General features: G+C 37.1%; 1 protein-coding gene across 1 annotated transcript in view; it reads right to left on the bottom strand.

Annotated features, from left to right (window-relative positions):
* The window catches only part of CPED1 (cadherin like and PC-esterase domain containing 1), a 273,287-nt gene extending 261,388 nt beyond the window's left edge, over positions 1-11,899 (bottom strand). The window contains exons 1-3 of the mRNA XM_011357245.2: positions 11,651-11,899; positions 9,856-9,931; positions 4,473-4,484 (exon numbers count right to left, since the gene is read on the bottom strand). Of these exons, the coding sequence (XP_011355547.1) occupies positions 4,473-4,484; positions 9,856-9,931; positions 11,651-11,899 (337 nt within the window). The remainder of the gene's footprint in view (positions 1-4,472; positions 4,485-9,855; positions 9,932-11,650) is intronic.
* Positions 11,900-13,101: the final 1,202 nt, after the last annotated feature.

The following is a 13,101-nucleotide window of genomic DNA, read 5'->3' as shown; positions in this document are numbered from 1 at the left end:
GTGACTACCCCAGTAACACTTATCCCAGCCTGGCTGAGTCCTAAGAACTCTCTTTCTCATACTTCCCTTCTAGAAGATTCCACCCAGTCTATTCTGATCCTGCTCATGTTGCCAGAGGCTGCACGATCACACCAACACATCATAACACAACTTCACATATTCTTTTCACACTCTATCCTAGAGCTTTCAAAATTACACTCAATCTAGAATGATTAAGATTGCAATGGCCAATTTTTTGCTTTAAAAATCAAAAATTGTCAGGATAACAATATCTGGTAATACCACAACATAAGCACTACCTGTAGAGGAAAGAATAAGACATGACTTGATACTGTTATTAAATTTGCAACTCCTTAAACTATAATCCTTCTGTTAGAAAATTAATTGAGTTTGGCTTTCTTTTGTGACTGGTTAGCAGAATGAGTTCCCTTCCTAGAGCTCCAGTTTATTCTTAGAAGGTCCAGCACAGGGTCTCATAGGCCAGGCCTAAAGAAGAAACCACTTCTTCTAACATAACAGATTGTTTTGGTCTTCTCAGGAAAGCAGAAGGTAAGGACATCTTATAAATGGAGGAAGACCTGAATGGGGGAACCAGAGTTTAAGAATCCAAATGAAAGTACAAAAGAAGGATTTAAGGACTGCTGACCACCACAGTAAGTTCTACACACTGGACACACAGCATGATTTATGCTAGATCCCATTCATCCATTCCTTCAAACTGATATGTGCCAGGCATTGTATAAACTTGATCCAACTGCCAGTAATTAGAAGGTTTTAAATGCTAGACTTCTCAGGGAGCAGTTACATTATTATAAATGCCTGGTTACTTTGTTCAGGATTTTGCTAAGAATTATCCTAAGATCCTGTGCCCATCATTGGCTAATGAGACATCCTCCCATTTATATCACAGAAAAGAGGCTTCTATTTAAAATGTCATTATTTTATAGTAAAAAGAAGAGACAATTCTAGCTTCTAGAGGTTTATATTTCTGATAAAATATATTTTCACAAATATATCTTATCTGCTCTCTAGCAAATGGGTCTGTTTAAAGCAGAAATAGTATTAATTTAACCATTGCTTCTTTAAAAGAAAAATAACTAGCTTACCTTCTTTTCTCCTATTCTTATCTACTCTTCCACCGAAAGTAAAATTAACTCTGCCCCAGATCTATCTGCTTTTAAAATATCTTATGTGTAGCTTATGTATAGGAAGCTTCAGATGTGTTATTAATGTTTTCACTGTTTACTCAGAAAAAAAAAAAGATAATAATTAAAGAAGGAGTGATGAAAAGCTCAATAGAAATCACTCTCCCCTCTGGGTGTGTCCAGTAGGGAAGGTTTACAGATCAATATAAAAGCCAACTTTCTGCTCGATACTTTCCCAAGGTCAGGTAGTTCCTGCAAGGCTACAGAAAAGTTAATTTCCCGTTCCATTTTTCCTGAAGTATTTGTGCATTTTGGCTAAATTAATGCTATATTTTCCACTGGGGAAGAACTAAGCTGAGGGCTGAAACTATTAGAATGCTATTACTCTTCCTACTGCTTGTTAAAGACACAGCAAAACATCAAGAGAAAACTCAATTGTGATGGCATGATTTTGGACTCTAGAGGCATTTTGAAACATAACTATTAACTTGACATTAGAATAGCACACTATACTATAACTTTTTAATGGAAATGGGGATTCCTGGTACTCACATTTATGTTGCTGATATGTATTCTCTTCCTTTGAGAGGTACCAAATACAGTGAGAATATTTTCATGATGTTATCCTTCGGGATGTGTTAAATTAATTGAACAATGCATTAGACAGGGCTCTAATGCCCTGGTGACCTATGTAAGCAAACCAAAATCTAAGCCTATAAATGCCTCAAGGTTATGAAATAGAAACCTAAAAACAACCAACCACAAACAGTCAACTAGGCTTTAAGCTATAGCCAGTCAGTAATTTCCTAGCTTTGCTTCTGCCTTTTCTCTATAAGTCTCTCCCAGGCCTCTGGTCAGTGGAGAACTGATCACTATCATTTTGGTGCTGCCCGACTTGAATAGATTTCTGCTCAAATAAACTCTTAAAAATTTTAATATGCCTGCTTATTTTTTAACAGATGTACCAATGTTTTTTTTTTTTATAATCTCAGTGTCTTCCAAAGCACTCAGCCAGGTACTGTGTCTAATTCGATCCCATAATATCTCTATAACAGACCTTTCCATCCTGATGCCACAGTCTCGGAAAAGGAAACCCAAAGGAATCACGTGGTCACTCAGCTTTTCAGCACTGGAACTGAGGCCCTATCGGTGCTTTTCCTCTTTCACCTGGAAAAAGTGAGCAGGGCATGGCAGGCTCTGCCTCAGCTGCGTGGACCTTCGACAGGTGGTTCAGAAGGTTTCCGAAACTCTGCACCACACCCCGACAACAGCTGCTTCTTCTCATGTCAAAACAAATAAGAAACACCAGGACGCTGGAGCAATATTACTATTTAAATAAATTCCATCTTCTCCCCATAGGTTATTCACTATCATCTGACTTTCCCCTTTACCTGACTCTCTCATCCCAAATTGGCCACTTTTCCCCAGATCTCTCTCTTAGACATAGTCAGAATATACGTAGGGCAGCAGATAACAGCTTCAATTTGTCAAGTCTGCTCTGAGGTGTGTTATAAGAAATTATATGAAGAGAATTAAAATATGAAGAGAATTAAAATATTTGTAAATGATTTACAGCTTGTAAATCAGGGAAGATGTGGCACATTCTCACTATTTTCAGTCGAATATTTTATTGATCAAGAGAAGAAAGAAATATCATGCACAGCCCTGGAAAAACCCGTGGAATGTGCCTGCACTTGATTGCATTTAGAGATTTCAAAGAGAAAAGTAACTAAAGACTGCTAGCATAGGACCTGCTGGCTTAAACATTTGCCTGGGCAAAATATATCGAAGAAAACATATAAGCTAAGGATCAAAAATACATGTGCATTCTTGAAACTAATATAATATAAGCCATTTAAATTAGCACTTGTTTTTGAAGCCAGAGCTTAAACTCAGCTTCTCAGGGGCAGAAAGGACACAAACATTATTGAATGCTAAGTCTATTCAGCCACCATGTTTGGTATTTTCAGATATATATTCAGCTCTCATAAGTAGGGCTCAGTTAACTCCATTTTTCCAGTGATAAATTTAGAAATCCAAGTTAAATTTGCCTGTGTCCTATAGCTAGCCAGTAAATGACACAGCAGGAATTTGAGCCAATGTGTACTAAAGCCCGTGTTTGTTCTACAACATATCTATGCTCCATTAAACTTCTTAATCAATATACTTAACAGGTTTGAGGTTAGAAGCTTTGCTGGAGATAATTAGGTCTATTTTCACCAGTAATATGCAGAGTTGCCAAGCCTTCCCCTTGCAAGTTGCTCTCATTGGGATGCACTGTGAGCACACTGGTGGGCAGCACTATCGAGAGTCCCCAGATAAGAATTAGAGATAACAAACGTAGTTACATTTCAGAACACATGATCAGGCCCATTCTGCACTTCCAAGTCCATGTACTTGCCTTCATAATTATTTTGGTTCACCTATTATTTTGGATCTTAAGCACATTTAGCCTCCATTAGTGAATTTAGTTTTAACAAATTCAGTAAGATCCTTACATATAGCAAAATCTCAATTCATCTTTTATCATTATATTCCTTTAACCCTGTACATGATAGGTCAAGATGTTTTGGTTTACAGCTTGAACAAGTCTCTGCAAAGTACAAAAGTTGACAAAAGTACTGTTTACTTTGCAAATCGTCAACTTTGGTACAGTTTCTGTTTGAGGACATAAATCCTATTTTAGAACATGAGCTCACCCTTCTAGTTAGAACAGCTCCCTTGAAAAAATACCCAAAAGAAACCAAAGGGAAAAATGAAACTAAAACATTTTTTTTTTTTTTTTCACCCTAAGAGGACACACACTCAAAGTTGATAACAGGAAGCACTTTTTATGTCAGTGCATTGAGTGGTTTACATTTTGGAGGGTTTATCTTATGTGAGTTTCTAATTCTACTAGAACAAGAAACAGAATTGGTTAGAGAAAGAAAGAAGCAGCAGCTATTGCCACTATTTTGAAAAAAACAAGAGAGAATGACACCCATAAACTGATTAATTGCTTGATTCATAGGAAATTTAACATAACTTGCTTAAATATGAGCTTTATCAGGCTTCATTAAAATTTATCTAATGTAAACAAACTTGAATTTGTTTAGAATTTTCTCAGTATAATTAATTTTCACCCATGTGCATATTTCATTATAAAAGTTTAACACAGCTCTAATCAACTATGTCAGAGAAACCCACAGACATTAAATGCTCATCAGTAAGCACAACTAATTTCATGAAAGTTGCATACCTGTTAGTATGCTGACAACATCTCCTGAGAACCTCTTATACATAGACCTCCTGTATTTAGATGCTATCAACATGATTTAAAAACCTTACCTTCGAATCTTGCTAAAATATAAAAATAAGTAAAAAGAAATTTTTAGTAAAATCAGTCTGTTAAAAAATGGAAATCGCTTGATAGAGAGGTTAGATGATCGTGACAAAAAACGTCAAGAAAGATGAGAAATAGAAAACAGCTGGGAAAGGATGCTGTTTTTTGTTTGTTGGTTTGTTTGTTTGTTTGTTTGTTTGTGTGAATGTTATACTATGGAAGATCCTTGAGAATGCTTATAGGATAAAGACCCCAACATATCAGATGAGCTAAAGAGAACAAGAGAGATTGAACGATAATTGATGAAGCAGATTCATTACAGCAAAATGGCAAGATAATTGGCATTAACCAGAAGTGCAAGACAGGGTAAAGGAGGAGGTCAAAGCGTACTGGTACAGGAAGGAGATGGAGTGGAGAGCCTGAGAGTTCAGCAAAGAGGAAAATGAGAGGGAAGGTCGTTTGTTGCCTGGTTTTTTTTCCTGGTCTCTGCTCTAAAGTAGGCCTTCTGTAATCCTTAAATTCATGGTTCAATTATATATTCTTTCATTCACTAGATATTTATTCAGTGCTCACTATGTGTCAGATACTGTTTTGGTAGTAAGGATGTAGCAGTAAGTGAAATAAAGTCCTTGTTCTTAAAGAGATTACATTCTATGCGGGAGGCAGACAGTAAATATATATGTATTTGTTCAGAGTTCAAGACCTTAACCTATTTCCCCTACTGCTCTCCTCCAACTCATCTCTCCACATCCCCAGATAGAGCATGCCATTAATCCCAACCTCTCAAAGAAAAAAAAAAAAAAATGGATTCAGTCCAGGCTGGAGATCTTGCCTACAGATAAACTGATCGGCCTCCCTAAGTTTTGTCTTGATTCTTAAGTACATTTTCCTGTGAAAAGGCGTCAGCTTAGAGGCTGGAGGACAGGAAGAGAAACCAGGCTTGTGCTAAGGTGAGATTTACTAGAGTTACTCATTATGCTAAAAGGTCAAATGCACATCATGGTCTCAGAAGTTCGAAGTCAGAACTAGAAAAGGAACGGCATGTCTAAAGGCAGTGTACAAACCATAAAGAGGAAACCTAGATCCAGGCCAGAAGCCAGGGAGACGGAGAACAGACTGGGAAGTAACATACAAGTCGAGCTGGGTTGAAACGAATGGTTCTGAATAAGGGCAGGAATGTGTGGCCTTTACACAACAATGTAAATATAATTAGTACTTCTGAACTGTACTCTTAAAAATGGCAAAAGAGGGTAGATTTTATATTTTGTGTTTTTCACCTTGACTTAAAATTTTTAAATAGATAATCTTTTTAAGGAAAAAAATCTGAAAAATGTTGCCTTTAGAGACAGGCCTACAGAGTTATGTTATGGGCAAGGAGAAAGAGCAATAAATATCAAATATAACTCTAAGTTTTAAAACCTATGCATCCAGGAGAATAGGGGAGGGGGGAGTTTTATTTATGGAAATAGAGAAGTAAAGAGGAATCCTTGATTTAGATGTGAAAATTTTGAGGGAAAATTGTTTGAGTTTCCATAGTTCTTGTTACTCCTCATTAAAAGATAACAAGAAATTGGAGATGCAGGTCTGGGGGTTCAAGCGTGAAATCCAAGCTAGCAGTATACTCAACGGGTTACATGTAAAAGGATGAAAATGAACAATATGTAAACTTGATATAATCGCCAAAGGAAAGTATAAAACAATTAAAGGCCCAATAAGCTGAGCTGGGGAATGTCTCCTTTTAGCATCGGAGGAGACAAACCTTGGAAGGATTCCATCAGTTATTCACGTAGCTCAGGGAACAGCCCTGTTGTGTCATGGAATTCAAAAGGGGAGTTTCAAGAAAGAGCAACAGCTCCCCTTTTGAATTCCATGACAAAATCTTCAGAGAAGAAAGATAGGGATTGAAAATAAATTATTTTATTTGATAGTGGAGGAGTCACCAAGAGAGATGCTCCAGTAGAAATGACCAAATGAAAAGGGTATAGAAAGGGCAGGGCTGGCCGGAAGGGCACGGGAAGAGAACCAGCTACAGATTCTCTGCAGGGGAGGAGAGAGAAGGAGGTGGGCTGCCAGGTACAGAGAAAGCCTGTTAACATTTCGTCAGGTAGGAGCATGTTTACCAACAGGAAGGATGGTCAATGGAAAGGTTTGAAATGGCAATATCGTAATGAATAGAGATTAACTCTAGAATCAGTTCTGGAAAAGGTTGAAAGGGTAGGTTCAAAAACAAAGAGGAAAGTAAGATTTGTATCTGTTTTATAAAGAGGCATTTTGAAATTGTCTCCTAACTGGTCTGCCTATCTTCAATTCTACTGTCTCCCGTCCATTCTTCACTGTGTGTTCTGGAGGGTTCTCTCTACAACAAAAATCTATTCATGCCATTTTTGCTTACCATTCTTCGGGGGTTCCTGTTGGCTTCAGAATCGAAAACAGACTCCTTATCAGGCCCACATTTCCAACATCTAGATCCTGCTCAACTCTCTACCTCATCTATCTGCCTTCTTGTTCTGCTCCATTTGACACATTACACATACCCCACAAAGCAAATACTTTGAATCCTCCAAATGTATTTGGCTATTTAATTTCTTTGCATATGTGGCATTTTCTGTTTGTAATACTTTTTCTTTCTCTACCCATTCTAGTGCCTTTCTATCTTTCAAAATGTTGTCTTAAAGTTATGGGTTCCCTAGTATTATATTTATTTACTTCTCTGTCTCTCGGTGCCTTTCATTTCTGTATTGCCAGTACCTGGTATAGTGTATGGCACATATAAACTGCTCAACAAATATTTATTTAATGAATGCAGAAAATGAATGAATGAATAAAAGGGACAAGGAGGAGAATGGATAAAGATGATGTGAGAATATTTCTTCAATTGGAGAGTAGAGTTCCCAGAGAGATAATTACGAACATTTCGCTTAAAGAAAGCGATTTCATTTCTCAAGAGTAAGAGAACATGTCAACATTGTCTGTAGATTTTAGAGAGCAACATTAGCATAACTACTGTATCGGACACTAGATTACCTTGCCTTACATTCCCCTCCAACGAGCATTATTCATGCCATTGTTAGGGTAAGCTACCCGCACTGTTTTTACCACCGTGGCCACCACACACCTGGGAGTTCCTGTGCACAGTACTGATTGAAAAGGAGGCACCAGCTCACCTTTGCCCTGAGAGGACTGTACCCACTGATGCCCTGACAGCCCAGAGAGTCCCCCAGTAGCAGCCAGAGAGTAGAAGTAACACTACTTGAAAGTAGCAAGGGATAAACTCAAACCGATGAAAAGAAAGAAGAAGGGGAAAGCCAGGAGATAAACTGCTTGCCGTCTTGCCCCCTTCCCACAGTGCCTGCTCCGACCCAGCAGTTTAATGCAGCCTCTCGGGAGATGTCTCTCAATATAGCACCCATTTGTTTGCTCTTCTTCTTCCTTTTTTTCCCCTCAACTCTTGTGGATTGTACCATCCAATAAAGTGTTAATATTAAGTGTTTGCCTGGGGTTCTGTTTCTAGAAAACCTGGGCTAACCAAGTAATTTTTAGAAATTTTTGGTGTGAAATATAGCATGCATTTTTAGAAACACAACAAATTAAATAAAACATACCTGAAATGAAAACATTCATTGGTTTGCATTGGGTTATGGTTGGATACTAGGTAGAGTAGTTGTAAAGAAAAGTCCCTGAAGGAGAATGAACAGTCAAGCAACAAAGAAACAGTAATTCTTGTAAAGAATCAACAGGAGATAATCAGAAACACATGGCTATGGTGAGTACAAATGTAGTCCCTGAACAGCAAATTCTCCATTAAAGGAAGATATACTAAGGAGATTTTTTCTCCCATTGTGTTTGTTTATAATTTAATGTATTCCTATGTTATGAAATATTAAAATGTTAGATTCCAGAAAAATAAGTAAATCTACTGAGTGACCTACTTCAGTGAAGACAACCGAAATTGTCTTCGGTTTATATATTAAATTGAAATAATTTTAAGACAGGACAAATCATCAGCCAAAATTCAAGCAACTAATGTTGAGAGAAAACCCAGAAGAAATGACAGAAGTACATCTGCTTAGCAAGCCTCTTTGGAAAGTTAAAATGGAAAAAAAGAATTAAAATTTGGCCAGAAAGTGGGAGAGAACTTCCTCACTATGGAAAGTTGGCATATACTATACAATGATCTCAATCTATACTGAAAACAGTTTTAGACATTGAACCAGATCCCAATTGTAAAGGTGTAAAGGGCACAGTCAGTCACACACCTTTAAACATTTGCTACTACAGAACTCTCTGTTGCTAGGCTGATACAGTACAAAAGGTCTTCTCTTAGAAACAACTGAAACCAAAAGACTGGGACATACTTATTGCTCATTCTTGAAAGTATGGAAACCATGACATGATAAACACTCTGTGAGTATAATTTGGCTTCTGAATGTTTATTCCTGCAAATTCTACAGCATTCATTGAATCACTTTTTAAAATGTCCTTGGGTAGATATTTTAAGGTTTTTTTTTTTTTTTTCTCTTTTAGATTTATAAATCCAGCTACTACTTCCACTTCTTGGAGGGGCAGTTTGTTTAAAGTTTAAATATATTGCTTTTTACACACTTTTCATGTTTCTTGGTATTTCTTTGGGTCTGAATATTTGAAGGGAAGCATGATTTTTCCCAAACAACTTCACATACACAAACACACAATATTTTGCATAAAATGCTTGGGTTTGGTAGACATATTATACATCCAAATACTTTCTGGATTCTATGAACCTTAGGTCAAAACCAGCTGTTTTAAGAAACTTTATAAATCACTAAAGATGAATGGACACAGGGGAAAGAGTAATAATATGTATGTTTTGGTATGCCAATAAAAGTAATAACAAAACCCCAAATTTATATATTGAAAAAATGCTTCTTCTATAAAATGTCTGAAAGTTATATTTTAGGTCTTAAGGAAAATCTATGTAGTATCTCATCAGTTATTTTTTAAATGATTTCATAAGTAGTTGTTTTTAATAATAATCTGTTTTGACCCTGAAGACATTTCTTCCTTCACTTAAGCTAGCTGAAAAAAATATTTAATCTTCAAAACTGGATGATTATTCAATTCTTGGATCATCTACTGCTGATTTTAACTAACTTCTGCATGACACTTTCCTTCTAGTTTCCTTTCTATCTCTAATAAAAACTGGCTCTAAACCAATGGTTGGCACAAGTTAAGTTAAAAATAGAGGCACATGGCAAATGTTTGGAAATTCAGTTTTCATATCTACTGGGCTTCTGGACTATAATTGTGAATTTAGAATCTTGCTTATGGTTAAAATATATAAGACTGTGAATAATTTGAAAAAAAAAGCATCATATGTTTGGCACTTTTTGTGAAGAGTAAATGTTTTACACAAGCAGGCAATAAGTTTCAGATGGTTTATAAGTAGCAGAAGATCCAAAGCTAAAATGGAATTTTCTGTGACAGCCTACAAATAACAGTTAACATATGCTTAAGTTACAGACAAAAGCAGGAATCACGTAAAGTCAAGTAGGGAACAAGAACTGTAAGTGAATGAATAAAAACCTTTTTATTCAAAATTCTTAGCAAAAATTTTAGATACTTAAAGAGCAAAGTCATCTCAACTGTTTTTAAAGAATATGTTTATTAATATTAGAAAGAAACAAGAAGTGACTTTCAAAGTCACAGTTTACACCCATCATAAATTTGATCTACTCAAAAAAACCCCACAAAAATGCAAATAAGAGGTTAATGCTAGTATAAATGAATAGTAAATACACATTCTTTGATTACTTTAGAGCATTTAATAATTGATTCAACTTGCAGTTGAAGTTTCATCTAGAAGTGTTTCTAATTATACATATTATCTGCTATTTTCTGCATAAGATACTTCTTGGTCAAGATGTTTCTTGACATTATTGATAAAATAAGTCACTCAATTAAAAGTTTTCAAATTTTCTTTATTATAACCTACTATTATTTTGTATTTAAATAAGTTCTTAGAGTCATAATTTCACAAATTGTTATTAAAGCTTTGAATTCACTTTTATTTAGAGCATCAGTCCCGCAGTAGGAATCGGATAGATGTACTGTGTCATAATGCTGGCCTGTGGCCCACCTAAACATCTCTGAGTGTCAGTCATCTTATCTGTAAAATGATGACACTCATACCGACCTTGCTTATCTCACTGGGTTATGAGTCCGACATGAAATACATAAAAGAGTTTTTAAAACAAAATGGTAGTGGTGCTGGAGGTGTTAGTAATAATGATAGCAGTGCTGTTGGTGGCATTCAGTAAGAAATTCTGCTCCAAACAATAACCATAATAATAGGATTTATTGTAGATATTAGAAAGTACTTTATAGATTCCTAAATTTACTTGTTAGACTTCTTACTGTAGCATAAATATCTTTGGCTTTGCTACCATGAATATTGTGAATTTGTTTCTTTTTTTTTTTAGGCTGGACTATTTTAAATGTCATCATTTCACTGACAAGCGAAAACAGAGTGGTATATTAAAATAGAAATTCTGAGTGTGTTTATGTGCTTTGTCTTTTCTCTAACATTTGACAAGTGAGATTAGTAAAGTTAATTAGTATGGTATAAATATAGAATAATCTACATTTTCCTAATTCCATAAACAATAAAATCCAGTGTGTCAATTCTTTTAAAGAACCCTATTATTTTTAAATGCTTCGCAAATAAATATTTGCTCTAGAAATATGTTCACCAATGAAAAATTGATTTAACCAATTACAAAATAAAATTTTGGAGTATCTTTAAGTCTGGAATGGTCTGGACACTCACACTGACTGCCTTGAGGAAGGAGATGCTCAATGTTTATCAAAGTTTAAGAATCTCTGATTTATGTTCCTGAACTTCAGATCTCTTAGAATCCTAATATTTTAGAAAATATTCACTCCCATTTCCTCCAAATTGTCTATTTCATTCCATTGTAATGAAGTGAAATTCCAAGAAATAAAATAATGGCCAGGACTTTCTGGAAGTAAAATAAGAAGTTGAAGTTAACATGTGTTTCACTGTCATAAGGTCACTCTCTGGGCTGCATATACCCTGGATCCCTTTCAGATCTCATGGAAGTTAATTTTAGTTTTATAGAAAGGATAGAGAGGCAGATCGCTCTCTTTGGAGAAAATGTCAAGGTTAAGCTTATGACCATCTTACCTTTCTAATTTCCTGAGCATTATCCGAGAGAAGGAAGCACTGTTTGTCCAGAGAGAATCCTTTCTTGCATCTGCTTGTCTGGGTTTCAGTGGGTGTGTTTGGGGCAGCCCCAGGGAGGGTGGCTGAGAGTTTCTTCGTCCCTCGGAGTGTCAGGGTCTGGTAGAAGAGGCAGATTGCCACCACCAAGCCCACCAAGAAAGGCCGGGGGCAAAATCGCCGACGACGAAGGAACACTAGATGACAGACCATGACCAGTTCAGCTTCACTTGGCCCCTGTCCACGTTGCCGGAAAAGTCATAGCAGCTATTTTTCATCAGCATGAAAAGTACAAATCTGTCTTCTTTTTTCACAACTTAAATCAAGACTGCTCCATCCTGCTTAAGAACTTTCCGAAGAATCATGCCAAAGAATCATAAGTCCCAAAAGTCTGAGACGGTTAATAAAAGCCCTTCCATGGATGACAGTAAAAAGTGGCTGGCCTGATTTAAAAAAAAAGAAATCAATAACAGTTGTAACTAATAACCTGAGCGTACCAAACTGTTGCTTCCGGTAATGCCTTATTTCCACAACATCCTTAAACTCACAGAAAAGAGAAGACAGCACCAAAGTAAATCTGAACTAAAAACAGCGTTGAAGAACGCAGTAGGTTAAAACCCAAAGTGCCTGTTGCGCAGCTGGATGAAGCCAGCCTGCCTTAGCAGTTCCTAATTTTTCCTCCGGTTTTAAAAGCAGTCCTGCTTTCAGCCTTTCATGTTTCTTAACTGCTTCCCTTCATTCAGTTTTAAATTGCCACTTTCCTGTAAGCATTCACGGCTTTTAACATAAAAGGGAATAAACGGTTTGAATGGACATGGTTACTGTTAGGGTTTTGCTTGTATTTGTTGCATTCCGTTTCAAGTTCAAAGTTCTATGTACTTACTCGGTTTTCATCCTTTTATCCAGAAAAAAGTTTCCATGATCCCCTAATGGATTGTTGATCAGAACCACTCGGAAGGAAACACCCAGTTGTGTGACTCCAGTTCATCTCCCACATACGGACACACACGCGCGCAGACACACGGAGCCACGCGCGCGCCTGCTGCCCTCTGGGCGGGGAGCCGGGCGGGGGCCCGCGGGCATCGCAGCCACACCGGCCGGCGGAGCGGGGCGGAGCTACGGCCCTGGGCTCCTCGGGTCCCCGGGGACAGCTGGAGCGCCGCGGTCAGCTCTGCATCGGAAACGGTGGGCTTCCACAGACTGGGAACCGCATTTCTCATTTCCCTCGAAATGTGACTGCCTCCCCAGACCTGCAGAATTTTAAATTCACATTTGATGTTTGATCTCTTATGTAATTTCTTTTTCCTAACACAACATTGCGAAAACCAATAGCTTTTCGTCAACTGATAACAAAGGTCGAGGGTGACACTAAAGCAGACTTCATGCGTGAAGTGGGAAGATATTCACTTGAGGGG

This window comes from Pteropus vampyrus, unplaced genomic scaffold (assembly GCF_000151845.1).
Source record: "Pteropus vampyrus isolate Shadow unplaced genomic scaffold, Pvam_2.0 Scaffold33, whole genome shotgun sequence".
In the NCBI taxonomy this organism is placed as follows: Eukaryota; Metazoa; Chordata; class Mammalia; order Chiroptera; family Pteropodidae; genus Pteropus; species Pteropus vampyrus.
The sequence above is the reverse complement of the archived record's forward strand: the minus strand, read 5'-3'. Positions and strand labels throughout refer to the sequence as shown.